Source organism: Sitodiplosis mosellana, unplaced genomic scaffold (genome assembly GCF_009176505.1).
Source record: "Sitodiplosis mosellana isolate CC-2019 unplaced genomic scaffold, AAFC_SMos_1.0 Smas_scaffold_3311, whole genome shotgun sequence".
Classification (NCBI taxonomy): domain Eukaryota; kingdom Metazoa; phylum Arthropoda; class Insecta; order Diptera; family Cecidomyiidae; genus Sitodiplosis; species Sitodiplosis mosellana.
In genome coordinates, this window is record NW_022598553.1 from 1 (window position 1) to 1043 (window position 1043).

At 32.2% G+C, this 1043-nt stretch overlaps 1 protein-coding gene across 1 annotated transcript; it reads right to left on the reverse strand.

Moving 5' to 3' along the window:
- Window positions 1–6: 6 nt before the first annotated feature.
- LOC129571779 (zinc finger protein 382-like) lies at window positions 7–1037 on the reverse strand. The gene is made up of 2 exons (XM_055451632.1): window positions 902–1037; window positions 7–597 (listed from the first exon to the last, which is right to left on the reverse strand). The coding sequence occupies exon 2, from the start codon at window positions 575–577 to the stop codon at window positions 101–103; it is 477 nt and encodes a 158-aa protein (XP_055307607.1). The 5' UTR covers window positions 578–597; window positions 902–1037; the 3' UTR covers window positions 7–100.
- Between the last annotated feature and the right edge of the window lie 6 nt (window positions 1038–1043).

The following is a 1043-nucleotide window of genomic DNA, read 5'->3' on the forward strand; positions in this document are numbered from 1 at the left end:
CGTTTATTCCAATTTAATTGAATAAAATCAATCAAAATTCTTTTGTTACTGTTTCCATACCTCTTTTTAAAAAAATGCGTGTAATTTGATGGGAAGAAATTTAAAGTCTCTTGAATAAATGACCGTCTTTCGAATAAATGCGATTCGCTGCAACTAACTTGTTGAATTCGGCATCGGTGATCTTGTCCAAGCAGATCATGCCCAGTGTTGAGTGAAACGGATGTTTGTCTTGGATATGTTTTTCTAGAGTTTGTTGAGGGAAACTTAATTTACAATGTTTGCATTGCTGATTATGCGTCTTAATATGTTGTTTCATCAGAGTTGCAAGCATTTGCTTTCCACAAGTTAAGCAAATCTCCATATGTTTACGATCCTTATGGCCTTTAAGAGCTTCCTTTGGCATTTGATTGCCACATTCGTCGCACGTATGAACCTTTTCCATATGCGCATCATAATTGCTTCGTTTCACTGGATTTGGGCAATGGGGACAATCGACCAAAAAATCTTCATCACTTTCATCATAGTCGTCGTTGTTGTAGTCATCCGACGAAGTAGAGTAATCATAACTGTATGCCATTTTACAGAATAACACAATCGCTGAGAAAAAATAAAGAAAAAAGAAGAAAAATTATTCACTCAAATAAAATTTGATAATTTCAATGAATTGATAATATCGTTGTCTTATGTTAAATTTCACATATTTTTGACGTAAATCAATATGAATTTTCAGAATTCAACAGTTCAAGGTCATTGAAGGTGTATTCAATAATATTCATCATTTATTTGAAATCTCTGCATCACATTAAATTATCTTAACTTCATTGTTTTTTTTAGCCCAAAAATGTTTTATACACTTTGTATCTAGAAAATGAAAGTTGAAAGAATAGACGTCCTTGTATACCTTCACTTTCACTTTTTATTATGCAAAAAAATGGTCCAAAATTACACTTTTCTCGTTCTTTGTTTAGAACTTGATCGTAAACGCTTTGCTTGTTAAGAGTATTTTAAGTTGTCAAAATGGCTACGACTCTTTTTATAGCTGC